A 27,095-nucleotide genomic window follows, 5' to 3' on the forward strand; every position below is an offset into this window, starting at 1 on the left:
TAGGCTTTCTACTGCACAATGAGAATGTGCATTTTTTCAACTTATGCATACGTAAGCCTTCTTTTGTGAATAGGACTGATAGGGTCAGATAATGTTTAAAGGGAAAGGCTTTATGTCTCACAGGCCTGCATGTTTCCACATGGATGCTTCTGCACACACATAGATTGAATTATGAACAGACCTATTAATGCTGGGATCACAAAAGGTCAAGTTTTGTCTTCTTTTACCCCTATTCAGAATTGCTTTTGTAAAGAAAAAAAAAAGGATTTGTAGAAAAAAAGATTCACGATGAAGAATTTTACAGGTCTTTTTCCCCCTTTAGCAACATCTGTGAGTTGAAAAAAATTCTTATTATGTAAAATAGTTCAGGAGTATTGTATTACCAGATTTAATATATCAGCCTTGGGTCATGTATAGGGTTATCTTTAAAAATGACATTTTCTACAGAGCAAAAGACTAAACTCAGGACTTCTAGCATAAGGTAACGTAAAATCAAATAGATGAAATATCTAGAACATCTCTCCCCCAAAAAGTTTGATAAGCATTTTTTTCCATTCATTACTGAGACAAATAAATCTTTATTACAATATGGACAGGTAGTTTATTTTAGTGATTTATGTTTTTATTTTTCCAATGAAATAATTTTTACTTGAAGTAAATCAGGGCTATTAGGTTACATCTACATACATCAAGGAATATGATGGTTACATATATTGCAAAAATGAGAGAAACTACTTTTAAATATGAAAGCACCCATCTAAAAGAACGCTTTCCGTAAGTTACAAAAAGAACTTCCATGGCACCAAGTTAATTATTGGATGTCCTTTTGGTTTCAATATCATATGTAGTGAATGGTGCCATCCAGTGATTAATCCGTATGTGAAAGTCCTGAACTTTTTTTCTCCAGTTTTCTGTGGCATGTGGTATTTTAGGCAACTTTTTTTCTCAGTCATCAACATCACCAGCCTCCCTGACCAGAAGCCTGCAGTGTCTTGGACCATGAGAATCAGAATGGCTTAGTGGAAAGAGCATGGGCCTGAGAGTCAGAGGATCTGGGTTCTAATCCTACTACTTGCCTACTGGGTGACCATGGGCAAATCACTTAACTTCTCGGTGTCTCGGTTCTCCCTCCAACATAGTTGGTGAGTCCTTTGTGAGACAGGGACTGTGTCCAAACTAATTAACTTGTCTCTACCCCAGAACTTAGAACAGAGTTTGACACATAGTAAATGCTTAAAAAATATCATAAAAAAAGTCAGCATCCCCCTTGACTACTTGCTTTTGTTCAGTCTCACATTCAATTTACTGCCTTGTCTCGTTGGTTCTTTTTATGATATTGTTAAGCACTTACTATGTGCTTATACTTATTTATACTCATGCTATTCAAAGATATATTCAATTGCTCACTTCAATTACTCTATTTGAAAGTATTTTCCTATCTCTCTACCTATTTAGAGAGTAACTTCTTGTAGGCAGGAAATAAGTCACTTGCTTGTTTTGTTCTCAATCACTTAGCATAGTGCACTCTGAACAGCGGACACATAAAAAGTACCATTATTACTGCTGCTACTAATAGTCCTAGTACCCATTCCAAACTGTGCTTATACATGAGTAGATCCTTTGATATTGTGACACTTCTGGAAGAATGTTCCCTAATTCTCTAATCATGTTCTAGCCAGAAGACATACTGAAAACTTGGTATTGCAGAAGGCAGTATATAATATATTTTAAAAATTCTTTGACCTGAGAATAAGACTGGAGAGGACCAGAGCTAGCCAATAAATGGAGCAGCACTATTAGCCATTCTACAATCACATTAGCTACCATAATAATTTAGGTGTAATCAGCATATTTATTTTTGGCTTACTTTGGTTGTTACCAGTTGTCAGTGCTTTTCATTTTGTTCCCACTGTGTGCATGCTATTTGTGTCTTTACTATACTATGTATCAAGCATGGATCTAAGCTATGGGGTAGATACAAATTAAGTCCTTTTCCACATGAGGCTCACAGTCTAATGAATAAAAACAGGTATTTTTATTCATTAATAAAAATATTAAGTCCTTTTCCACATGAGGCTCACAGTCTAATGAATAAAAACAGGTATTTTTATTCATTTAATGAAAACTGAGGCACACAGAAGTTGGTCACACAGCAAGCAGTTGGCAGAGTGGGAATTAGAATCCAGGGCCTCTGACTCCCAGGTCCGTACTTTTTTCCACTGGGCAATATTGCTTTTTTTTTTTTAATGGTAATTGTTAAGGGCTTACTGTGTGTCAGGCACTATACTAAACACTGGGGTAGATACAAGATGATCTTGTTGGACACAGTCCCTGTCCCACCTGCAGCTCACATTCTTAACTCCCATTGTACACATGACGTAACTGAGCATTGAGAAGTGAAGTGACTCGCCCAAGGGCACACAGCAGACAAGTAGCAGTGCTGGGATTAGGACCCAGGTCCTCAGACTCCCAGGCCTGTGCTCTTTCTACTAGACCACAGTGCTCTATTCATGAGTAAATTCTCCAAAGCCCAGAACCTGGTCTTGTGCTTTTCTTAATTGGTCCCAAATTCCTAGTACAGTGTTTTGCACCCAGTAGATACTTAATGAATATAGATGATGATGATGTTGATGATATTAACTTGGTTGTGAGGGAAAGCTAGAAAAAGTAGTTTTTGTTTGCATACGTATGAAAGGTGAATATGTGTATGGCCCTTTTATTAGCTGTTTGATGGGGAACTGAAGGTGGACACACAAAGCCGGAGGGCAAGAAAAACAATATAAAGACATAAAAACATTATTCCAAGTGCATCTCCTCCAAGATGCCTTTCCTGACTACACACTCATTTCTTCTTTTCCCAGTTCCTTCTGTGTCACCCTTGCCCCTCCCTCAGTCCCATAGCACTTAGTACATATCTGTAATTTATCTATTTACATTAATGTCTGTCTCCCCTTCTAGACTGTAAGCTCCTTGTGAGCAGGGAACATGTTTACCAAACTCTGTTTTAATGCACTCTCCCAAGTTCTTAGTACAGTACTTTGCACACAGTAAGTGCTCAATAAATACGATTGATAAATTTACTAATGAAGCCCAGTCTCTATCGCTGTGACAGATCAGGAGACTATTAGGAGATTGTTGCAGTGGAAAGACCAGCAGCATGGTATAGTGGCTAGAACACGGGTCTGGGAGTCAGAAGGTCATGGGTCCTATTCCTGCCTCTGCCACTTGTCTGCTGTGTGACCCTAGGTAAGTCACTTCACTTCTCTGGGCCTAAGTCACCTCATCAGAAAAATGGGGATTGAGACTGTGAGCCCCACGTGAGATAGGGACTGTCTCCAACCTAATTTGCTTTTATTCACCCCAGTATTTAGAACAGTGCTGGGACATAGTAAACGCTTAACAAATACAATAGTAATAATGATAATCTGACAGAAATTGGAAGAGGGTTTTCAGTCCATGTGAAAAGCTTCAGGAAGATTAGGATACTGTGAAGCGGGTTTGAAAACAGAGGCAGGCCATCCCATTGGCACAGCAAGGATCTATTCTTATTTATAAACAAGGCAGGAGAGAATCTTGGTCTGGTCAATAAGTACCCATCATATGGAGGACTTTAACAATGGAAGTGTCATCTTTCAATATACAGGAAACATGACGTTACCAATATGTGTCACTCAGGAACATTTATTGAGCACATGGCTTAGTGGAAAGAGCACAGGCCTGGGAGTCAGAGGATCTGGGTTCCAAACCCAGCCCTGCCACATACCTGCTCTTTGACCTTGGGTAGTAAATCCCTTCACTTCTAGGTGCCTCAGTTCCCTCATCTGTGCAATGGAGATTCAGTACCTGTTCTCCCTCCTGCTTAGCCTGTGAGCCCCATGTAGGCCCTAATTATCTGGTATCCACCCCAGGGCTTAATACAGTGCTTGGCTCATTGTAAGCACTTTAACAAATACCACATTTTCCCTCTAGAATGTAAGTTCGTTGTGAGCAGGGAACATGTCTACCAATTCTGTTATACTATACTCGCCCAGTCACTTGGTACAGTGCTCTACGCACAGTAAGCAATCAATAAATATGATTGATACTGAATACAGGGAACTATATTAAGCCTTTGGGAGAACACATCAGAGCAAAACCCATGTTCCCTATAACCCAAAGGCAGACACCATTTATAAATAAGAGGAACAGAGGAGGAATGTGGATAAAATAGGTAGCATTACAAATATGTCAGGATGGAATATCAGAAATCATTCCCTACGTATATAGTGCTGATGTTACCTAAACTTTAAGGGTAGCTGTTGGATTGCTATAGCTTGGATTGTTGAGAATTAATTAGAGAAAGCTTTCTGTAGGAAGTCATTGTGGCTGAATAGTCCATTGCCATGTCAGCAATCTTTTTATCTAGAAAATGTCCAGCAGAACAGGTTATGAGCATCATCAAAAGTCTGTGCGTGAATCAGACGTCCAGGACCTGCTATATGCTGATGAGTGTGCACAGGAAACTCATTAACAAGAAGACTTGAAAATGATTATGAACCACTTTACCGAATCAGCAAAGTGCTGTAGAGTAACAAAAGTGATGAAGATAAAGGTTATCTAGCAGCAAGTTTAAAATGACATCCCAAGATTTTTATTGGTGTTACAGAAACCAGATCAGTCACTGAATTCTGCCTTTTAGGCAACACACTGTTCAGTGAGGCATAAATAAACAAAGAACTAGAAAACTGAATGAAGACAGCTAGCATGTCCTTTGGAGGGCCAAACGAGAGTACTGGCAAGCTTTAGAGCAATTTAAACATTTGCAGAATATCCAGTCAGTCACTCAATCTTATTTATTGAGCACTAATTATGTGCAGAGCACTGTACTAAGCACTTGGGAGAGTACGTTATATTGTCATATACCTTCTCCGTGCACAGTGAGCTTACAATCTAGAAGGGAGAACTAAAGGGGGAAAGGGATGACAACTTTCTATTCTTCAACTTTAAGACCAGAATTTTTCAAAAACATCACAAATAATAATGATAATAATAATAATAATGTCATTTGTTAAGTGCTTACTATGTGCCAAATACTGTATTTAGTTCTGGGGTAGATTGAAGATAATCAGGTCCCAAAAGGGGTTCACATTCTTAGAAGGAGGGAACACAGGTATTGAACCCCCATTTATGCAGATGAGGGAACTGAGGCACAGAAAAGTGAAGTGACTTGGCCAAGGTCACATAGCAGGTAAGTGTCAAAGCAGCAACATCCACGTGCTGAATTTATGACGAACTGATCATTCAGAATTGCATATAATTAGGTCTTGAAGTCCAATCAGTTCCACAACATCAAATGACAGAAATGTTCCTAAACGTTGATTTTCAGAGTCCAAAAAGTTCAGTCTCAAAATGTGCAGCATAACTATGGATTACTGGAAAGCAAGCTACAGGGAGATCAACCTCGTGATGTACCATCTGGATTGGGACAAATCTTTTAGAATCAAAGTTGTGAGGAGGTCTTGGCCATATGTTGCAGAATAATAATTGTAGTATTTGATAAGCACTTGCTATATGACATGCACTGTAGTAAGCACTGGGGTGGATGTGAGCAAATTGAGTTGGACACAGTCCCTGTTCCAGGTGAGGCCCACAATTTCAATCCCCAGGAAAGATGAATTTACTGAGGATGAATTTACTGAGGCCCAGAGAAGTGAAGTGACTTTCTCAAGTCACGCATCAGACCAGTGGCAGAGCCGGGACTAGAACCCATGACTCCCAAGCCAGTGATCTATCCATTACGAACGTCGAGCTCTTTAAATAGCAACTGCAGCAGCACTACAAGAGATGATTTTTATGTGGGTATGGGTGGAAGGACCTGTTTTCTTATTGATCTTTTCAATCACACCACCATACGTTGATAAAACTTCAGTTGGTCAAAGCCATTCTGAGACTTGAAACATATTGGATTCCAGTAACAAAGATAGGTGAAATGTTGTTTCGTGCTATGAGGAGGTGAGGCTAGCAAATCAGTCAATCATTCAATGGTATTTACTGCATGCTTACTGCGTGCAGAGGACTGTAATAAGAACTTAGGAGAGTACAGTAAAGCAGTATTAGCAGAGACGTTCCCTTGCCCATAATGAGCAAATGTGTTTCTGACCAAGGTACCTAGCATCCCTTTTCCATAGTGTTGAAAAAAAGTTGAATGAACTATAAAGAGTTTGATTAATAAGTATCCGAGTGATAGGACTGGATAATTATATCCTTCTTTCATTGCCTGTCTGAATCTCTCTTCAGACTTCGACTCGTTTTCCTTAGCAATCTTAAATTCATTTTTCTTTTTCTTCTTTATCATGAAAGAACGCTGAGTTTGGGGGGAATGATCCTAAAGATGGGTTTAGGTGAATGCTGTGTTTTTTAGGGGGGATAATGGATTGGAATGACTCTATTGTTCCTGGGATTCTTTGGTGGATTTGAGAATGAAGCAAACCTCCAGTCTGTAGAGAGTTCATATTTTCTAACTAAATGGGCATAAATAGAGTTGAGTTAGAAGAGTTAATCAAAATAAGTCAGTCAGAGCTTGAGCTCTGTCCTGGAACGCCCTTCCTCCTCAAATCCGACAGTTACTCTCCTCCACTTCAAAGCCTTATCAAAGGCCCATCTCCTCCAAGAGGCCTTCCCTGACTAAGCCCTCCTTTTCTCTTCTCCCACTCCCCTCTGGGTCACTCCATCTTGCTCTCTTTAATCATCCCCTCTCCCAGTCCCACAGCACCTATGTACATAGCAGTAATTTATTCACTTATGTTAATGTCTGTCTCCCCCTCTAGACTGTAAACTCATTGTGGGCAGGGAATGTGTCTGTTTATTGTTACACTGTACTCTTCCAAAACCTTAGTACAGTGCTCTGCACACAGTAAGCACTCAAATAATACCATTGAATGAATGAATGAAAGAAGACCAAACACGAATTTTTTGTGAATATGCCTTTTCTATTCAAGGATATTTACCAAATATTCATCTGGAAGAATGTTATCCAATATCATGGCTTAACATTAACATTTGGAGTCACTTCTGGGCTAGGAGAGAAGCTAAAATTATCAGGTCACCCAGTTTTGAATCTACCATTTGTGAGCCAATCCTGATGCGATTCACTCATCTTGCAAAGACGTTACATCTATTTCTCACAAAACTGTAAATATGGAAAAAATCCAAAGGATTCAGATCAGTAATTTAGAGTTCTCTTGCAAGGGACCTCTCTAACATTATATGTAATCCATAAAATTGTGTGCAGTCTTTCTTTAAAAAGTGATTGCATACTGGAATGTTACTTTTTTAATGGGATTTATCCAGAATGCCATGTTCATGGCAGAATATAGACTTGCCAAAGAAATACACAATTTTACACATACTCTCTTCTCCCGCTACCGATCCTTTAAGTGCTGGAATCATATTTTCCTTCAAACCAGGTTCTCAAAAAATCTAATAGGTGTGACATCAACAATTACCTCTTGCTAACAACTCTTGTAATTTAACCCCTTCAGGTGAACACCCTGATTGATGAATTGCAGACAGCTATCAAGAGCTACAAAGGTCACCTCTCTAAACTTGCCCCCCAATTACAGGCTGAGCAGGAGCAGTGTGGCTCTTATGTCTACAAACACATTAAAAGAGTTCCTGCAAACAGCATGCTTCCCCACGGCCTGCAGTTAAAGGTGGGTGTCATTTAGGGACTGTCACAAGTTGTCAGAGAGAGGTTATTTCTGAATTTAAGGTTCTGTTAACACCAATTCAGTGCTCAATTTGAAATTTTTAGTTTTTGTAAATTGCCTCTCCCCTATCTTGAACTCAGTTCTTAGGTTATTACACTATAACTCTTCCTTAGTTCCTTTGCATAATTAGTAATTTGGGTCGTTATCAATGGAAAGCAAAAACTTCACTTGAATACATATAAAGTAAATATAGTAGTGTAGGTTAGGATTCAATTGCAATACTCTGGAAAGAATTCCTGATGTTTTGTTTTTTTTTTAAATCAGAGATAAATGAAGCAATTAAATACAATTACTTCATGGTATATAAAATAGTGTTTCTAATTTAGAATTTCATAATTTTAAGAAATCTGCAAATTTGTTCAAGTGTAATGTGATTTTTTTCAGTTCATAATATTTAGGTGTTAATGTGTACTTGTCGTTTTTCAAAATAAATTCTTCCTGGTAACAAGGAAGCCTTAATAATCGACAGACAGTGGGCAATAGGAATTAGAGGTGAAAGGGTAGGTAGCTGATTGATGTTCAAACTATCTTTTCAGAGAAAAGTGAGGGACCTTGGATAAGTGTGACATATCTGAGTTTAGCTGGTAAAATCAATATCTCAGAAAAGACAGGAAATAGAGGTGAATTGGTTATTTGTCAGAACAAGAGGCTAAATGTTTTTGAAAACTTTAGAGGTTTTACGTGCAGTGGGAGGAAAACGGGTAATTAATACTTGGCCAAAGTCCTTTAAGAATTGAATGGTTAGGAAATTCAATTATTTACATTTTCTTTTCAATTAGAGTTGTGCCTGACAAGTCTGTAGGTATAGAGGAAGACATTGTTTCTATAACTTCATATCCCAAATTTCAAAGGTTGCTTCATTTCCAAGTAATTAGTTTTAAATTGAATTTGATGTCAAGCAGACCTTTTTACTTATAGTCATCCCAGCTTCCTGCCTCTGTTTGACCAAGGTTTTGGAAATTTGATCAGGTGAGAAGTAAATTGGTCTTTTCCAGAGTCTTTGGATTAGATTTTTGTAATTTTTTTCTGTTCTTCCCACAACTTAGAGTAGCCTGATTTAAGCACTTAGTGAATGTTTTCGTTATTTCTTGATGTTTTCCGTATCAAATGTTTAGGGCAATCACAACTTTGGTGCCTAAGTTTGAGCTCTTAATTGCTTCCGTGAAAATAGAGTTAAGTGAAAGAGTACTAAATGAAGTGTGGTTTCCCATAGGAAATACTGTCAAGAGCATTACTGAATTTCCAAAATCACCTCCATCCAATTAAACATAAAAATATAATATAGGTCTTTGTCAAATAGAAGTGTAAATATTTTGAATTAGAAGCTTTGTATATTTAAAAATCCTGTTAATTTTCACATGCTATATAGCAAAAAGATGCCTTGTGACATTATACAAGTTACGTAGATCTGCCATTATCCAACATTAAAGTGAAATTAATTATAGTATTATTATGGCTGTTACTAAGCACTTAAATATGCCAAAGCCTCAGTGTTAAGGGGTGGGTAGATTTATGGCATTCATAATCACTCTATTTAAGTCAGTCAAAATGCTTTGAAGGTTGAGAAAGAAAGGAAAGGAGGTACTTAAAAGGCAAAGTAAACTTTGCAGTAATATCTGGAGGTAAGAGTGCTGTAAGGAATACCAGTATTAAAATTCAACAGTGCTGTTGTGAAAGAGCAATGAAGAAGCAGTTTGTAAAGGAGAATTACTTTATTTGTAATTTTGATGTCATTTTCGAGAGATTTGATCAAAAATTTACTTCAAACTCTGAGTACAGAGAGAGGTGTATATACCCAATCAATCAATGATATTTATTGTGAGCCCACTCTGTGCAGAGCATTGTACTAAGCGGGTGGGAAAGTGAGATAGAATAGGTAGACACAATCCCTGCTCCCAAGGAGCTTATATACTAGAGAGACAGACACTAAATTACAGATAGATATGTTTATAAGTGCTGTGAAAATCACAGTGTTTAAGAGATACAGGCCCAAATGTTTAAGTGAAAAGAGGGGAGAGGTAGTGGGGAAGTGAGGATTTAGTCAGGAAAGACTTCTTGGAGAAAATGTGAAAATCATATTTTAGTAGGGGTTTGAAGATGGGGGGAGTGGTGATCTGTTGGATATGAATGGGGAGATCATTCCAAGGAGTCAGTGGTGATGAACTAAATATGCAGATCAAATGAGAGATGAGTTGAGGATAATGCCAAGGTCAGGGTCTTGGGAGACAGGGAGGAAGCTGCGACCTTTCCATCCCCAGGGCCAGGGACCTTTTTGAGAATGCCAAGATCTATCCTCCGAGTGATCTCAGCCTGAGCAGGTCATCAGCCATCAAAACCACTGCCTACAGCCTGCCCGCCTCTTCCCCCCTCAGTTTTACAGTTGAGATAACTGAGGCACAGAGAAGTGAAGTGATTTGCCCAAGGTCACACAGCAGATATATGATGGAGCTAGGTTTAGAACCCATGACCTTCTGACTCCCAGGCCCGTGCTCTATCCACTACACTGTGCTGCTTCTCATAGCATTCTGAATCTATGGATTGATTGCATATATGTGTATTGGCATGCAGAAAAGGAATGTATTGGCATGCTGAAAAGAAAGGAAAATTTAAAAATTTAAAAAAATCCCTTAAAGAAAATGAGATAATCAAACTGTAGATTTGAGGGAGCTTCTAGTGTATGATATTCCTTTCTTTGTCTCTTTGTTGGGAATTCTGAGGGGAAGATTATGAATCTGAATTGCAAACAGCCAATAATGTTTATTGTTGTATTGCACTTTCCCAAGCGCTTAGTACAGCACTCTTTAGACAGTAAGCGCTTAATAAATACGATTGAATGAATGCATGTTTGAACTCATGCAGGGCCTATTCTAATGAAACCTTTCATTCTCGACATTTTTGAAGGTGGTCTGAGAGTGCCAGTTGGACTGGCAGCAGGACAAGTAGATGGGCCAAAACTGCAGCAGTATCCTGGCGAGTTACACAGTTTAAATGTGCCCGGTGAACCTTGTTACTGAGACTGTCCTTCTATATAACAATGGATCCGTTCACCTCTCAATTAGCATTTTCATAGGGTGTTTGATAGTCTCACATTTTCTTCTTGCAAAAGCTTACTTCCACAGTTGGGAGACCTTCCTTGGCTAGTATTATGGATAACTGGTGACATGAGTTGGTTGCCAGTAAATCACTCAGTCAGTCGTCCTTATTGAGTGCTTAACTGAGTGCTAAGAAGAGTATGCTATAACAAAATACAGACACATTCCTTGCTCACAACGAGCTTACGGTCTAGAGGAGAGGGAGATAGACATCAACACAAGTAAGCAGGAATCAATATAAACAAATAAAATAACAGATATACACATAAGTGCTGTGGGGCGGGGAGGGGGGAAGAACAAAGGGAGCGAGGCAGGGTGAAGTGGAAAGGAATGGGAGATGAGGAAAAGTGGGGTTTAGTCTGGGAAGGCCTCTTGGAGGAGATGTGCCTTCACTAAGACTTTGAAGGGGGAAAGAGTAATTGTCTGGCGGATTTGAAAAGGGAGGGCCTTTCTAAATTTTGGACATTTCTAAATGTTGGAAGTTCCAACAGCTATTGTTTTAGTTCCTGTTGTCAAGCACTTCACTAACTTCAGCAATCCTAATAATAATGATGATGATTATTAGGCCATGCTGCTTCTGTTTATGAGTATTATTTGTGCAGGCCTCCTTGAGTTGTGACAGTAAAGGCTCAGACTTGAAAACAACTTTCGGCAAAGCAGGAAATGCATAAACAACACCTTGCCCCTCTATGTGGTTAGAATAGAACAGAGGGTTACAAAATCTGTGACTTACTGTATAACAAGATGCGAAATAAGGAGTGTGGTCTAGTAGATGAATCATGGGTCAGAGGACCTAGGTTCTAAATCTGGCTCTGCCAATTCCTGCTGTGCGACCTTGGGCAAGTCATTTAACTTTTTGGTGCCTCAGATTCCTCATCTGTTAAATGGGGATTAAATAAATGCCCATTCTGTCTCCTACTTAAACTCTGAGCCTCATGTGGGACATGGCTGAGTCCAATCTGACTAACTTGTGTCTATTCCAGTGCCTAAAACAGTGCTTGACACATAATAAATACTTAACAAATACAATTAAGAAAAATCATGATCCACTGTGGGAGACCAAAGTTGGAGGGATCCAGTGATAACTGCACTGTCTGTTTTCCGCAAACCAGTAGTTGTGTTCTTTAAGAATATATGGTAATGGATAAATCGTATGATAAGACACCTTGACAAACCAAATATATATGTTTAAAGTTGTTTTTCTTCCACCACTAATTTATGAATTACATTATATCTAGACAGACATGCCTGTGAAAATGTTTTTTTTTTATGGTGTCTAAGGAATACAATCTGTATGCCAGGCAATGTAGTACATTTTGGGGTAGATACAAGCTAATTAGGTTGGACAAAGTTCCTGATGAAGAACAGACTTTACAGATGAAGTAACTGAGGCACAGAGAAGTGAAGTGACTTGCCCAAGATCACACAGCAGACAAGTGTCAGAGCCGGGATTAGAATCCAGGTTCTTCTGACTCCCCAGCCATGCTCCTTCGCCATGATCCCTAATTTTTCAATAACATTCTTACCAAAATGTGTAACATATATAGTAGAAGTTAACTGCACTTGGAAATAGTCGTTAGGATTCTTCACCAGGCCACCACAAACTTCCCAAAGTTCTAAATGTTAGAAGGCAGGTTATGATCTTGGATGGGGGAAGGGAGGAGCCCTAGTAATCAGGTGTTTTCTTCTCTCTTCCCCCAAACCTAAGGGTTCCTGATCTTGAAGAGGCTCAGGTCCCAGAGTCTCGTAATATAGTCAACTCCTGAAGAATTTAGCCAACCATGTGCATCTTCTTAATCACAATGTGGCTCAGATCAAAATATAACTCAGTGAGTATCTTTGCAGCATAATGGATTCTGCAAAAGTTCAGAGGGCAACACCAAGGCCTCTGTAACATTTTCAGAGACTTTACAAAAACCATAATCAAACTGGGGACTTGGGAATTATTAACAGGTTTGGCTCCTCTGAGAATTCACCAAGATCCAAAGTCTACTTTTTGTCTGGTATTCTCAGTCAAGTTAGAAATCCATCGCTAGCAGAGTAAAGCAAGGGAATGGGGTAGGGCAAATCTTGTTCAACTCATTTTACACTATTTCTTAAATGGATGCTTTGAGAAGATTAAGCTACCAACAGATAGTTTTTTTTTTATGATGTTTGTTAAGACCTTATTATTTATCAAGCAGTACTGTACACTGGGGTAGATGCAAGATAATCAGGTTGGACACAGTCTATGTCCCACATAAGGCTCAAAGTCATAATCCCTATTTTATAGATGGGGCACAGAGAAGTGAAGTGACTTGCCCAAAGACAACCAGCAGAGCCAGGTTTATACCACCATGATTGAGAGATGTGGAAACTGGAGTTATAATTCAAGTCTAATCCCTGAGAAATCTCTTTCAAACAAACGGGTCACAAGCATCATTTAAAGTCTTTAAAACAGTCATCCAAAAACTTTCTCAGCCCCGTATAGGACAAGGACTGTGTCTGAACTGATTATCCTTTATCTATCCCAGCACTTAGTACAGCGTTTAACACAGAGTAAACCACTAACCGATACCACAATTATTAATATTAACTGCTGTATTCTAACAGTTGTATTCACAAGGCACGCATGCAAGAACAGAGGTAAATGAATGAGTCATTTTGCAAATTTTGAGCAAAATTTTGCCTGACAGCTTGAAGAAAGCTTAGAGCAATAAAAATAATAATAATGTGCAAACAGTACACAATACATGTATATACATACGGCTGGAAAAGTCTACACTTAGCAGAGCACACAGGTCCAGGAGCCAGAAGGACCTGGATTTTAATTCCAGCTCCGCCACTTGTCTGCTGCGCAACCTTGGCAAATGGCTTAACTTCCCTGTGCTTCAGTTATCTCTAAAATGGGGATTAAAACTGTGAGCCCCAAGTGGGACAGAGATTGTGCCTGTCCTGATTACCTTGTATCTACCCTAGCACTTAGTGCTTGACACATCGTAAGCACGTAACAAATACCATCATCACTGGCAGCACAGAATTTAACACTGATACCAAAGTCTGCTATTGAGACAATATACTAACAAACAGGACTTGAATATACAAATGACTTTGAAAGATTATTGTTTAATGACAACAGGACATACAGAGTCATAGCAAGTTAGCGGTCTATCGCACTGTGTGGGTATGGCTGTGAGACCTGGCCCTATTTCAGCAGACACTTCTTGAGGACTTTCACAAACATCACCTTTAATGATACTTCATATGCTGACAACAGGATCATCGAGGTCCTGAAACACAATCAGTGCCCCAGCACGGAGATGATGTTCCCAGAAATACAATCTCGCTGGGCAAAATGTGAGGAAAAGGAATGCTAGCAGGATACCTTAGTGACTGCTGAATGGTGATTGAGAGATGGAGAAAAGACCAGTTAAATTCTTTAAAGATTTCGTGAGGCACAATCTCAAACAATATAACTATATAAGTGGACTTTTGGGGGAACATGGCAGCAGATGGACCATCCAGGTAGGTGGTGATTAAGAAAGAAGTTGCATTCCTTAAATGGATGCTTTGAGAAGATTAAACTCCCCACAGATAGTCTTTTTATGGTATTTAAGTCCTTATTGTGTGTCAGGCAGTACTAAGCTCTGGGATAGATACAAGCTAATCAGGTTGGACACAATCTATGTCCCACATGGGGCTCTCAGTCTTAATCCCCATTTTATAGATGGGGTACAGTGAAGTGAAGTGACTTGCCCAAAGTCACACAGCAGACAAGTAGCGGAGCTGGAATTAGAACGCAGTTGCTTCTAACGCCCAGGCCTGTGTCCCACCCACTAGACACACTGCTTCTCTTGTAAACAGAGGTAGGAGTTGATGTAAGCTTGTTGTGGGCAGAGAACGTGACTAACAACTCTGTTATACTGTACTCTCCCAAATGCTTAGTACAGTGCTCTGCATATAGTAAGTGCTCAATAATTATGATTGATGGGATGAATGTATCAGAACAGTAGGGAACTATTTTCCTACACACAATCCTGAAGAGGGTCAGTCAACTACTGATTTTTTCAGCCACACCTACATGCATTGTTAGTATTTCACCATCAGTAGTATCATCTCTAAAATGAATGACATATCTATTTGAAGATAAATGTGTGATCTTGGACAAGTCACATAACTTCTCTGTGCCTCAATTTCCTCATCTGTAAAATGGGGTTAAGACTGTGAGCCCCATGCGGGACAGGGACTTTGTCCAACCTGACAACCTCACATCTACTCCAGTGCTTAGTATGGTGCCTGCGACATAGTATTTAACAAATGCCATTAAAAAAAGTATATATATAAGTGTCTTCAAAAAAGAGCTTTGCTAATATGCTTTCGTACTTAATATTCAGGCAGTACATATCACTGTATCCTGCTCCCCCCAAAATGTGACAGTATCACAGACTTTGTTTTCCTGTAGATGTATATGTATTATATTATGTTCTGTTCTGGAACCAACTATGACATAGCAACTGGGCCCTATGGGTAAATATATTAGCAGTGTAGCATTGGGGAGGAGGCTTTTGGAAGCAGCATGGCATAATGGATAGAACATGGGCCTGGGAGTCAGAAGATCATGGGTTCTAATCCCAGCTCCACCATTTGTCTACTGTGACCTTGGGCAAGTCACTTCACTTCTCTGTGCCTCAGTTACCTCACTGTAAAATGGCGATTAAGACCGCGAGCCCTATGTGGGCAGGGACTGTGTCCAACCCAATTTGCTTGTAAGTACCCCAGCACTTAGTACAATGCCTGGTACATAGTAATTGCTTAACAAATGCCATCATTATTATTATTATTATTGTTACTATTGATCCTAGGGTATGGCAGCATTTTGTGCATTTCTTAGATTGCATGTGTTGCAGGCATTTTGATAAACCAGTATCAAACAGTGAGAGGGGTTGTTTTTGCTGAACCAATCACTCAGTTGTAAATCACACTTTATTATAACAACAACAGTTTGAATGGACAAGGAGGAATTTGTGAACCTCATTTTCCATGAAGAGACTAAGCAGTGCACTTCAGAAATGTTAAATGGACACATTTCTGGTTTAACTACAATGGAATATGAGGCAATTATAATTATATTTTAATGAAGTTCCATGCTTTTTAAATTACACTGTAGAGTTGGCTGTTGGTTTTCAAATTCAAGAAATGTACAGGAATTTAGAGTGTGGTATTAAAATGGGGAAGCAGAAAAGAGAGGAGGGGAAAGAAAGGAGGAGACAAGCAACATGGCCTCGTGGAAAGAGCATGGGCCTGGGAGTCCAAGGACACGAGTTCTAGTCTGCGATCTGACAGTTGCTTTCTGTGTGAACTTGGGCAAATCGCTTCATGTCTCTGTGCCTTGGTTTCCTCAACTGTAAAACAGGGATTGAGTACCTCTTCTCCCTCCTACTTGGGCTATGAACCCTAACAGGGACAGGAACTGTGTCCGTCCTAATTAACTTCATCCCTACCCTTAGCACTTAGAACATCGTTTGACACAAAGTAAAAACTTAACAAATATCATAAAAACAACAAAAGTGAACAAAACAAGAAAGAGACAAACTCCAGCTGTATCAGAAACTCCTGGAGAGGCCTAAGATAGGCCAATTCAACCACATTTGTGATGGAGGTAGGAGAGATGATGGCGACAGCAACAGTGGTTACCTTCTTTGAAGAGAAAGAGGAAGAATAACTAGCCACTCCACCTCTCTTCCCCCCTGCTGCCATGTTGTTCCTGCCACCAATGTTGAGCTTGTGCTAATTGGATTCCCTCCCATCATCCAGGCCTGATATGGAATCCTTGTAAGCTCTTTATGGGCAGGGAACATGTCCGTAAATTCTATTGAACTCTACTCTTCCAAGAGCTTAGAACAATGGTCTGGATGTAATTAGGTGCTCAATAAATATCACTGATTATGGGACCTTTACATTTTTCAGGTAGCAGAATAACCCACAAACTCCTGACTCTCCCCATAAAAGCCCATTTGGCCACTTATTTGTATGTAAGGTGTTCCAGAGTCCAGTTCAATTCTGTTTAACTATTGATATGATGATTTTAAAAGTCCATGTCTTTCCAACATATTAAGAAATTTGTATATATATATACATATATATATACAAATACATATATTGCTTATGTACTGATTCATCATGAAATCATTCAGTACTAAATCAGAGGTCTTTAAAATTGGATTCTGCTATACTATTTAAAGATAATCCCAAAGAAATTTCAAAATTATGAATATTTGCTATCAAGAAGGGATAAGTAAAGGATACCCAGATACAGAGATACCAATATGCAACAAGCATCCTGCCTGAATTTCACAGATGAAATTTTGAGCCTGTGTGCTCACGAATAGCATGTGCAGCACATTCAGTAAGGCCATCAGTGTTTGCAGCAGCAGGCAGAAAGAGAGAACCAGCCAGGTTTCTTCTCATGGCCTAGTGGAAAGAGCATATGCCTTGGAGTTAGAGGATCTGGGTTCTAATCCTGACCCTACCACTTTCCTGCTGTGTGACTTTGGGAAAATCACTTAACTTCTCTGTGCCTCAGTTACCTCATCTGTAAAATGGGGATTAAGACTTGGACCTCAAGTAGGACATGGACCGTGTCCATGTCAACCTGACTAGCTTGTGTCTACCCTAGTGGATTTTCCAATGCCGGCCACATAGGAAGCACTTAAACAATTCCAAGAAAAAAACTGGATTTAAAGGCTTCAACCTGACTTGCTGATTGGGTTTTACTCTTAAATGGCTCTGGGAAATGTAGGTCCCAGATGGTAGGTGCTGCTGAAGTAGGTTTTTCAAACTATTGACCTCAGTTCTGCCTCTAGTATGTTCCAACCAGGCTCTTCCAACAAAAATGTATGTGATATTGATTTATGAAAGGTTTTGTGGTGTTTATCACTTAGATTGATTTAAATGGAAATGCATCTAGTAGATATGTGCTTATATATATATATATATATATATAACTGTATATATTTTCGTTACCCTATTTATTTTGTTAATGAATTGTACATCGCCTTGATTCTATTTAGTTGCCATTGTTTTTACGAGATGTTCTTCCCCTTGACGCTGTTTAGTGCCATTGTTCTTGTCTGTCCGTCTCCCCCGATTAGACTGTAAGCCCGTCAAACGGCAGGGACTGTCTCTATCTGTTGCCGACTTGTTCATCCCAAGCGCTTAGTACAGTGCTCTGCACATAGTAAGCGCTCAATAAATACTATTGAATGAATGAATGAATAAAGTGCTTGGCACACAGTAAATGCTCAGTAAATACCGTTGATATTTTTTGTTCTTGGATTATTGGTTTATATAAGAAAAGTTTCAGTTGTAATTGGTTTTTCCTTTATTTTGGAAATGAGTTCTTGGGTGTCATATTGCATGTTTGACTTAGGATATGTTATTATGGCATTAAAGATCTGAATAATGGCACTAAAGTAGGCCCTATTAAAGGGAAACTGATCAAGGAACTGTCATGTTGCTTCATTACTTCTAGTTGAACTAGTTTAATTGAGCTGGTTGACATTTTTGTGTTTTGTTATTGTCTCTGGAGAATTACAATTTTAATATGCAGCCATCCCTTCAAAGAGCTCTGTGCACAATTGTGTAGGTTCAGGTTTATATCTAGACATATTGAATTTAGAACAATATTGTCTATAGAGGTAAAGAATGTAGGCAAAATGACCTGAATCATGCTTTTTCAGATTAGCAGTACTCATCATTTAATCTGAAAACATTCAGGTTCAGCTGTTACTGTGACCAAATGAACTGCCTCACAATTAAAGGCTAGAGTTTGTGCCGTTATCTCTCTCTTAGCTCTCCTCATACTTAACTTTCCTACTTCTGACCCTGGCACCTTTTGACCCTGACCGGAATGTCCTTCTCTTTGGTTTCACTGAACCACATCCTTCCCTTCTTTTAGGTCCTTCTACAAGGCCACTTCCTCCTTGACTAATCCCCTGCAACCTTCCCTGTCATTCCACCCCTTCAGTCATTTCAGAACCCTATCATGCATATTTGTAATTCATTCACTGATACATATTATTTCTAGCTATCTTCATGCTTTTTGAATTACAACCATTTTGGCTATAATAAGGTATTGATGGTATGGAAGAATCAAGTTATAGTAATTATTGATTCAGTGAGAATTAGTGGGTATGGAGGGAGATGGTTCAAAGGTACTAATTCCATATTGTTACATCCACCACTACAGATTGCTTTAAACCCATGCCACTCATTGCTGTTTTTACTGTATTAAGTGATATAAAGTTGCCAAAATAAAACACATTCTTTGATATTATAAAGCTGAGGCAGAGGTCAGAAACCATATGCCACAGACATGCACATGACTATTTCTACCTACACTGAGTTCATTTGCATCAACTTGTGGATCATGTAATTCCAGAACCAATTCCTATTGGAATAATATTTCCTACTTCTCAATTCGGCTATATCCAAAATGTGCAATTAAATCATACATGTTTTCATGTTTTTTTGCCAATATATAGTTTTTTTTCCACTGTACTGTAAACTTCTCAAGGACAGGGATCACGTTTTTTACTTCTAACGTATGTCCCATGTGCTCCTAGAAAACTACTCCACACATAATAGGCGATGAGTGGAAGCAGTAGGTGCCAAACTTAATTATAATCATTGAATAAAGAGGTGGAAGGAGAACAGGTCCAGATCCAGGCCTTGATTCACTGAACTGTAGCCAACCCTCAGAGAAGCAGACTGGCAATCAGCCTCCCCATCCCCATTTCAGAATCCTCCCACCTTTTATGCCCAACTGGACCATGGTTCTAAATTTAAAATAGCCTCTGCATGTGCAAAGACTCTGAGGAGGGCAGGAGGAGGCAAACCTTGGCCTGGGAGGATCTGTCTATGACTCTAAATTTATTACACTCCATTCTGTCAGGCAGCGCCCAGCTTGACTCAGTTACAGCCTTGAATGGGAGAATGGAAAAAAATACATTTTATTAATCGGGTTAGCATGCAAGTGATAGTCACCATTATTCAGATTTCTTGATTTGGGTTTAAAATTTCTGTCAGCCATTAGCTGTTATGATTTTTTAAAAAAGATGTGGAGTTTGTCAGTCAGGCAAACATATTTATTGCTAGGGAGAGTACAACATAATACTATAAGACACATTCATTCACTCAGTTGTATTTATTGAGTGCTTACTGTGTGCAGAGCACTGTCCTAAGCACTTGGAATGTACAATTCGGCAACAGATAGACAATCCCTGCCCAACAACGTGCTCACACATTCTCTGCCCACAACAAACTTACAGTCTAGAAGGGAAGACATGTTAATATAAGTTGCAGATATAACAAATAATTACAGGTATAAACTGGTGGCTTTTGGCATTGTCCTCTTACTCCAACTCCTGCAAGGGTGAGAACCTATATTTAGATCATTGGAGAGGTAAGGTCATGCAGAACACTCCACTTTTCCTCAGCTCCCCTGCCCTTCCGCATCACCACGACTCGCTACCTTTGCTCTTCCTCCATCTCCCCTCCCCACAGCACTTAGATATACACACATATATATATATTTATATATAAATACATAATTCTATTTATATTGATGCCTGTTTACTTGAATTGATGTCTGTCTTGCCCACCCCCAATCCCCCAACCCCAGGCTGTGAGCCCACTGTGAGCAGGGATTGTCTCTCTTTATTGCTATATTGTACTTCCAAGAGTTTAGTACAGTGCTCTGCACACAGTAGGTTCTCAACAAATATGACTGAATGAATGGATGAATAAATGAATGAACACCTCTAATAATTCAGCACTCTTTAAGGACAAAGATAAAGAAGCCAGAAGATGAGGGACATCTCACTTTCTTAAACAATCAATCAATGATATTTATTGAGTGCTTACTGTATGCAAAGCCCTGAACTAAGCACTTGGAAGAATACAGTAAAACAGAGTTGGTAGACCCATTCCCTGCCCACAGTGAGTTTACAGTCCAGAGGGAACTTTCTCAAGAAACCACTTATAAGGAGAAGACTTCATTCCAAAATTCTAGAATCACAGATCCATTCAATAACAATAAGTATACTCTTATGCCCTCCCAACTGTTGTGAGAAGGATGGATTGTCAGTTTATCCATTCATTCAGTAGTATTCCTTAGGATTTTTAATCTGTCCTTAAAAATTCTGAGATATTGTCAGCTTTTTAAATCTGTTTGAGTCATGTGGGGAAAATCATGTTACCTGCATCATTTTTTTCCTTTTAATGCGACTAAATGAAAGCTGAGGGCTAAATTTTGCAGGATGGCCCAAGTTTTCAGTTTTGATTTTTTTTGGTGCACACTAAGTGGAAGAATATATTCTTAGATAATGTGTTAGATGATGGTATCCTCTTCTCTCATTTTTTAATTCAAAACCTTGTTTGGGCAATTCCAAGGATTGATCAGTCAATCAGTGGTGTTTATTAAGTACTTATTGTGTGCAGGGTATTGTCCTAATTATTTGGGAGGTCAGCAAAGAGTCTGATGCAGTAACCAAGGCAGGATATGATAAGTGCTTGGATCACCGAGGTAGCAGTTTGGATGGAAAGGAAAGGGCAGATTTTTGAGAAATCATTAAGGTAGAACTGAAAGGATTTGGTGAGATTGAATATGTTAGTTGAATGAGAGAGATGTCAAAGAAAATGCCATGGTAAATAATATGTAGGACAGAGAGGTTAATAATGTTGTCTACAGTGATGGGAAAGATGGAGAGGACAGGGTGTTGGTGGGAAGATGAGACATATTTTGGACATGTTAAGTTTGCACTTGGGGCCTCTTCAAGTGATGTTTTCTGCAAATGTTTGAGTTTAATTTAGTGGCAAAATCAGAAAACTAACATAACCCTCAAAGGTTCAACAAGCCCATAAAGGTTTTTCTGATAACATGCATAGAAGTGCTTTCCAGAATATGATTTGCTACACTCTGAGACTCTATCTAGCAAGTCCAGGCAAAGTGACATCAATAAACTCCCCAAACTCAGTCTCTGGTCATGATAATAACAACCTCACAGAATCTGTTTGACTTTAAATAGTGACTTCACTGTAGACTCTCTTTTGCTTCTCTATTTTTCATTGTGTTTAAAAGCTTTCTTCCAGATTACTAGCCTGAGACTGATAGTGGACTGGGAGACAATTTACTTGACAAAGATATAATCTATAGAACTTCTATGCAGATACTCAATAAACACTAGGAAAGTAATGTCTAAGGCTGAGAATATATGTTTTGGAATCCAATTCCTGCCCTCTGGGTCATAAAATGGATACCAACAGTACCTAATAGGGTAGCAAATGTTGTAGACATTTTGGGCCATCAGCTAAATTGTAAAAATATATCCCAAATGTAATGGGTTTAGTCTTTTTGTTTTATCCTTCCCTCTTCGTCTCCTCAGAAAAACATACGTGAAGTTGGAGGTAACTTGACTGAAAAATCATAATTAGAACCCTAATAGGATTACTCAAATAACTTCCTGGAATATGACTTTAAATGGAGAGAGGCTCCATGTCCAATTTCCTCCCTCTCACTCTTACTCCAGGCCTTTTCTCTGGGGATATCACGGGAACCTGAATAAAATGAGCACTGTGATGTCATAGACATATCAACAAGAAGAGAAAAGAGCTTTTGAAAACTGCAGAGATTTAAATTATTCATACAGCTTCTCTCTTCTCCTGTTTCTTTTCTTGCCTGATGAATGGCACATCCTATGTGAATCTCCAGCCGTGAGTAGAGGTGTGGTGTTCCACTCCAGTGGATCCATCCTGTAGAAACTGGCTAATTCACATCCTTTGGACCATAATATATGCTGACATTTTTTTCAATGACAATTGTACGTAACATTACAATATATATTATCTCCCCACTTAACTATCTGTCCAACATTTGATAATAGATTTAACTGTAGAAATTCTCAGTAATACAGGTATTACTATTCAAGTTATTAGTTATTAAAGATTGTCAAGTTAAATCTGTTTTTTTCCAAACTATGTAATAAATAAAACCCTATCATCTTTTTTAGGCAAAAATTTCCTCACATCCTTTTTCTTTATAAACTTATGCAATTTAGGAAGAAAGGGATTCACTTTTTGAAATAAATGTTTTCCAAATCTTTGAGCTCTTTCTTTATGGAGGAAGAATGAGTTTGTTTCTACAACAGTTCACTTGAAGGACTTAACTGGCTTTTCTTTTACATCCAAAGGCAAGACCCAAGATGGGATCGTTGACTTGCTTTCACCATTCAAGTAGGTTGGATTGATTTCATTTTCTGTAACAGAATACTTAAATGAATAGGTTTATCTGTTTTTCAGGTATATCCAAATGGTAAAGACACAGGAGAAGTTTTTGTTTATATTAGCAAAAAAGAACTGGAGCAAAACAATGAAAATCAAGTTGGCGGTCTGATGAAAAATGTAAGTTTCTTTTCATTTGTGGCCCCAAGTTATTCAGAGATTTAAATCGTTTTTATAAAATTGAAAATATGCTGATTGGTTTATATAGTGTGATATAAATCTCTTTTCCTAGTCCCCAAGAATGTAGACTCTGCTTTGTTGTGCCCCTCAGGCTCAGATGCAAAAATGATGATATTATAGATATAAACCTGATGGGGCTTGAGTGTTTTTGAGTCAGTAATGACACCTACAAACAGGAACTTGGCCTTTTGGAGCCAAAGGAGCACTCTTAAAAGAAAAGACATAGGATTCCTAGTGTTCATTTTTCTGACCTTTCCAGAATGCAGGTCAGAAAAGATCCTTCCGCACAGCAGTAATCAACGTGACTACTCAGTCCAATTGTTGGGGGAGACTGGCTGGTTTGTCCTTGCACTCTTACCTTGGCCTATTTTCTGGGCAATTGGGATGGTTCTCAGGCAGAACCAACATGTTGCTGGGGCTTTTCTTTTTTGCCTTTGTCTCACATGAAAGGACACAGAACACCCTGTTGTTTACAAATTGGGGTTATGCGCCTGAGTGCACCACTTGTGTTTTGGGCTCCATTGCCTTGACTGCCTTGTAGTATCACTTGCTTCCTCTACAGTTTTCTAGTACAGACTCACCTTCACGCGGTGATGCCTGCTACCTAAATATTTACAACCAGAGTTTACATCGGGCAGGATCTTTCATGGTCAGAAGTAGCAGGATTTTTCTTATGTGTGTGACCTCCTAGAAAAGAAGTCATAAATGGCAAGGAGAGAATTTATTTTTTTTTAGTTATGCAAGCAAATAAATATCTGCTTAAATTACTATGATGACCCAAGTAGTCAATAGTGGGATATTCTAGTTGTGCGGTCAAGTTGCGCGCTCTTCTTCCTTTCTCTACCTGAAGATATTCAGCTTTTTGGCTTGTAAATGGAACGTGTCCTCCATGCAATATCTTCTTAAAGATGAAGTACTTATCTGAGAAAAGGAAACTTATAACACTTTGCATGCAACCCAGATAAATCTGCAGTTGCTTGCCATAAACCTTAGTGAATTGGTACTCTAGGATAGTATAAAATACTGTATTCATCATTTAGTGTTCATCAGGAGTCAGTCAAGCAATCAGTCATATTTATTGAGCACTTACGTGTGCAGAACACCTTACTAAGAACTTGGGAGAGTACAACATAACACTGTAATGAACGCATTCCCTGCTCACACCGAGCTTGCAGTCAATAATGGGATAATTGAAATCTGCATCCCCGTCTATAAATGACTGCGTTGAAATACTTCACTTTGTTCTCAGGCCACTTAGCAAATTCTTTACCTGTAAAATTCCTTTGCCAGGAGTATTGTGAAGGTTAACACAGTTCTGGTTGCAATACTTCAGTCTCAAGTTCATAGCTATGACCAGTGAAAGGTTCATCTGTGATATCTGCCCACCTCTTTTATGTTAGTTCAAGTCTCATCTTTGAAGATTCAAATTATATTCTGTTTTTGAGAAAATGGAGGTGCCATATAACTCTAAGAGAAACTAGTTTTAAATTGCAGCTCAAGGGACTGACTTCTCATTCACACAACATAGAGATTCACTCTTGTAGCTTTTGAACTGCACTGGTTAGACTCAGCCTCAAATGATTGTATCTCATCAAGCAAAATAAAGCTGATTTTTTTTTACAACTCATTTTTGTATAACTATTACCATAATGCCCCTCTCAGGGTCACATCTGGAGAGTTTCCAGTACTCTACCAGTCTTGACTACAGGAGGAAAAGTCAAGCAGAGGCACACCCATTTCATTCCTAGCTTGGGCAATGGCTAGAGAGTGGATGGCAATCTGCTACAAGTCAAAACTCCCTTGTGCTGGGCAGCAGCAGTGCGGGAGAGAGTCGAAGGCCGGGAATCAAGTTTAATGCTTGGAAGGAGGCAATGGAAAACCATGTCTGTATTTTTACCCAAATTCTATGGATACACTATCAGAACAATTGCAGTTGGAGGTGACGGGTTCTGGGAGAGATGTGTTCGTGGTGTCCCAATGGGTCGGAGTTGACTTGACAGCATAAGACAAGACAATTACCGTAATGATTTTCAAAATGGTGAATGCTGAATGTTTGATGACAATACTAAATAAAATCAAGTCAGCCTAGGTGAGTGGTTTCTGTTCAAAATGCAGGCTTTGCAAATCCATATTGCATGTGAATTTACCAAATAATTTCATTGTGATCATTTGGAAAGTCTACTTCCAATATATAGAAACTTTTATGTCTTATCCATCCTGTAAGAAATTCTAATTGTCTGGGTTAAAAGCTTCTAGATAGGGAGCACTTCCCCTCTCAGGATCACACCTGGAGAGTTTATAATATTGTACCAGCCTCGATTATGGGAGGGACCATCAAGCAGAGGTGTGGCTTAGTGGTAAGAGCATGAGCTTGGGAGTCAGAAGTCATGGGTTCTAATCCCAGCTCCACCAATTGTCTGCTGTGTAACCTTGGGAAAGTCACTTCACTTCTCTGTGCCTCAATTCCCTCATCTGTAAAATGGGGATTAAGACTGTGAGCCCCACATGGGACAACCTGATTACCTTGTATCTACCCCAGTGCTTAGAATGGTGCTTGGCACATAGTAAGTGCTTAATAATTATCATCATTATTATACCCATTCCATTCCTAACTTGGGCAGTGGCTAGTGAGTGGAAGGCAAGCTGCAACAAATCAAAACTCACCTGTGCTGGGCAGCAGAGGCATGGGAGAGAGTAGAGGGTGGAGATTCAAGTTTACTGCGTGGAAGAAGGCAATGGTAAACCACTTCGGTATTTTTACCAAGAAAACTATGGATATACTACCAGAATGATTGCAGATGGAGATGGGGTGCTGTAGGAGACATGTGTCCATGGAGTAGCTATCAGCATGGCTCAGAGGAAAGAGCCCGGGCATGAGAGTCAGAGGTCATGGGTTTGAATCCTGGCTCTGCCACTTGTCAGCTGTGTGACTGTGGGCAAGTCACTTCACTTCTCTGTGCCTCAGTTACCTCATCTGTAAAATGGGGATGAAGACTGTGAGCCTCATGTGAAACAACCTCATTCCCCTGTATCTACCCCAGCGCTTAGAACAGTGCTCTGCACGTAGTAAGCACTTAACAAATACCAACATTATTATTATTATTATTATTATTATTGGAAATGACTTGACAGCATGAGACAAAACAAGGGAGCATTTGCATTAATAGTAAAATGATAATGAATGAATGTCCATGATCTTTTCTTTTTTTTCCAAGCTATAAAACTAATCAAACTAAGACTATATTGATTAAAAACCCCCTAGACACTAGCGTTGAGGCCTTTTCTTCATCCTCCTCACATCTCTGCCTCACCCTACAAACCCATTGTGGGTACATCTGGATACCGCCTACTCCCCCAATAGGAAAGGTTCTTGAACACAAAGTGTTTAGAATTAGTATTATCCTGTTTCTAAGATCCTGGAATCTTTGCCTGGGAGGCTCCTGTGTACTCTTCCATTTGTCCTAGGTTCTGCATTGAGTGCTTTTCTGCTGGGTCTCCAAAGGCAGTAATTGGAGGCCCGGCAAAATGGCATTCAGAATGGTAAGGAAAGGCCTTGGGCATAGTGCTTCCCTGCAGGGAGAACTGAGTAACAAGAGATTGAGAGGTGCGAGAAAGTGACAAGTGAGGGAAGAATGGAAGAGTGTGACTGAAGGATGATGGTAGAAGAGAATTATGAATAGCCAGAGAGTGACAGGAGAGTAGGGAGTGGGTGTAAACTAAATATTGAAAGCTAGAGTGACTAGATTATGACAATTAA

The 27,095-nt window shown here is 39.2% G+C and overlaps 1 protein-coding gene and 1 non-coding gene across 2 annotated transcripts in view; both read left to right on the top strand.

Moving 5' to 3' along the window:
- DCDC1 (doublecortin domain containing 1) overlaps window positions 1-27,095 on the top strand; it is a 406,529-nt gene that overhangs the window by 175,110 nt on the left and 204,324 nt on the right. Inside the window, exons 11-12 of the mRNA XM_029060915.2 lie at window positions 7,521-7,691; window positions 23,177-23,278. Coding sequence (XP_028916748.1) covers window positions 7,521-7,691; window positions 23,177-23,278 — 273 coding nt within the window. The remainder of the gene's footprint in view (window positions 1-7,520; window positions 7,692-23,176; window positions 23,279-27,095) is intronic.
- On the top strand, window positions 24,991-25,128 carry LOC114810601. Its single transcript, XR_003758297.1, has one exon. It is a non-coding gene; the product is annotated as a small nucleolar RNA SNORA7 (small nucleolar RNA).

The sequence above is a fragment of the Ornithorhynchus anatinus genome, chromosome 3 (genome assembly GCF_004115215.2).
Source record: "Ornithorhynchus anatinus isolate Pmale09 chromosome 3, mOrnAna1.pri.v4, whole genome shotgun sequence".
Taxonomy (NCBI): domain Eukaryota; kingdom Metazoa; phylum Chordata; class Mammalia; order Monotremata; family Ornithorhynchidae; genus Ornithorhynchus; species Ornithorhynchus anatinus.